This window comes from Olea europaea, unplaced genomic scaffold (genome assembly GCF_002742605.1).
Source record: "Olea europaea var. sylvestris unplaced genomic scaffold, O_europaea_v1 scaffold34023, whole genome shotgun sequence".
Taxonomy (NCBI): domain Eukaryota; kingdom Viridiplantae; phylum Streptophyta; class Magnoliopsida; order Lamiales; family Oleaceae; genus Olea; species Olea europaea.
The window spans coordinates 1-1,228 of record NW_019253049.1 but is presented as its reverse complement, the minus strand read 5'-3'; the positions used below and the strand labels follow the sequence as shown (position 1 = coordinate 1,228).

The 1,228-nt window shown below is 39.2% G+C and overlaps 1 protein-coding gene across 1 annotated transcript; it reads right to left on the bottom strand.

The window, feature by feature from the left end:
• On the bottom strand, positions 1-1,222 carry LOC111386062 (serine/threonine-protein kinase KIPK1-like). Its single transcript, XM_023010487.1, has one exon. The coding sequence runs from the start codon at positions 794-796 to the stop codon at positions 266-268; it is 531 nt and encodes a 176-aa protein (XP_022866255.1). The 5' UTR covers positions 797-1,222; the 3' UTR covers positions 1-265.
• Between the last annotated feature and the right edge of the window lie 6 nt (positions 1,223-1,228).

Genomic DNA, 1,228 nt, shown 5'->3' with positions numbered 1-1,228 from the left:
TTTTTTCACACATTCACCATCACATTATTGTACTTTCTAGTAAATACAAAAGCAAACACTCCACACTCTTAACTAAAATGAAATAAAGAATTGTTTCTTCTGAAATTTAAGGCACTGATCACCAGTTCTATAAAATTGCACATTAAAATTTCAACAGTTGAGCATAGAACTAACAGATAAAACTCATAGCGTAAATTATAATTCTCATTAACTATTGTTGTTCATTATCTTTCCTGTTGCAAATAAGCAAGATGACAAGCGGAGATTAAATTTCATACCTTGCTGCTGCTTCAGGAAAAAATCTGCCAGGCTGCTTCTGTCGGAGGACATGTAGATCTCCACCTGGACAGAACTCCATAACTAAACACGACAAATTATCAGAAGTAAACTGGGCATATAGAGTCGGGAGAAATGGATGATCCAGTATTCTCAGAATTTCTCTCTCAGTTTGTGCTCTAGGCATTTTCTTCCTTCTTGCCAAGAACTCGTTATCCATAACCTTTATTGCAAATAAGCAGTCCGTTCCTATCAGTTCAGCCAGATAAACTGTTCCAATATCCCCAGAACCAAGCTTTTTCAATAAATTAAAGTGCTTCAATCCTAGGAATCCATATTGTTTTCTTATATTGTTGATCGCTTCCCACCTTAAATCCTTAGACATATGCGGTCTATTGCTGCAACTCAACCCACTGAGATTGCTGTCTTCACTGAGACTAGTAGTGCTACTACTAAAATCGCAGATACTGCTCTTTGGGCTTTGGGAAAGTTCTCCCTTCTCTTTATATTTTGAGGTCATGTTAGTTTTCGCCAAGGGAGTGATACTATCGTCACAGCCATTTGGAATGAAGTCCGAATTGATTGCATCATACTTCCTACTACTTGTACTCACTTCAGCAATGGTAGTTACTGGGTTGTCCTTATGATACTCGTTTTTTGTGTCCTTCAAAGAACACTGGCACCTCTGACAGATCGATGGGCCAAAATTGTGATCCAAACCACTGCTTACATCATATGATGCAGAAGAATTTCCAGCTGTTGACACCAATACCTTGTTTGATTTCTTTACAATGAGATTCTTGCTGCGGACAGCTGGTTTGACTGCACGAGAAGTGCTTCTTGTTGACTTGACATCCCTACTGCTTTTCACCGTGCTTGACAATGGTAAAGTCTGCAACCTTCCTTTCCTCCGGAGCTTAGGCGCTGCTTTATTTGCTACTTTAATGGAGGC

Excerpts from the sequence above, each read along its gene's own strand:
- LOC111386062 (XM_023010487.1), bottom strand. The coding sequence starts at position 796 with ATGACCTCAAAATATAAAGAGAAGGGAGAACTTTCCCAAAGCCCAAAG.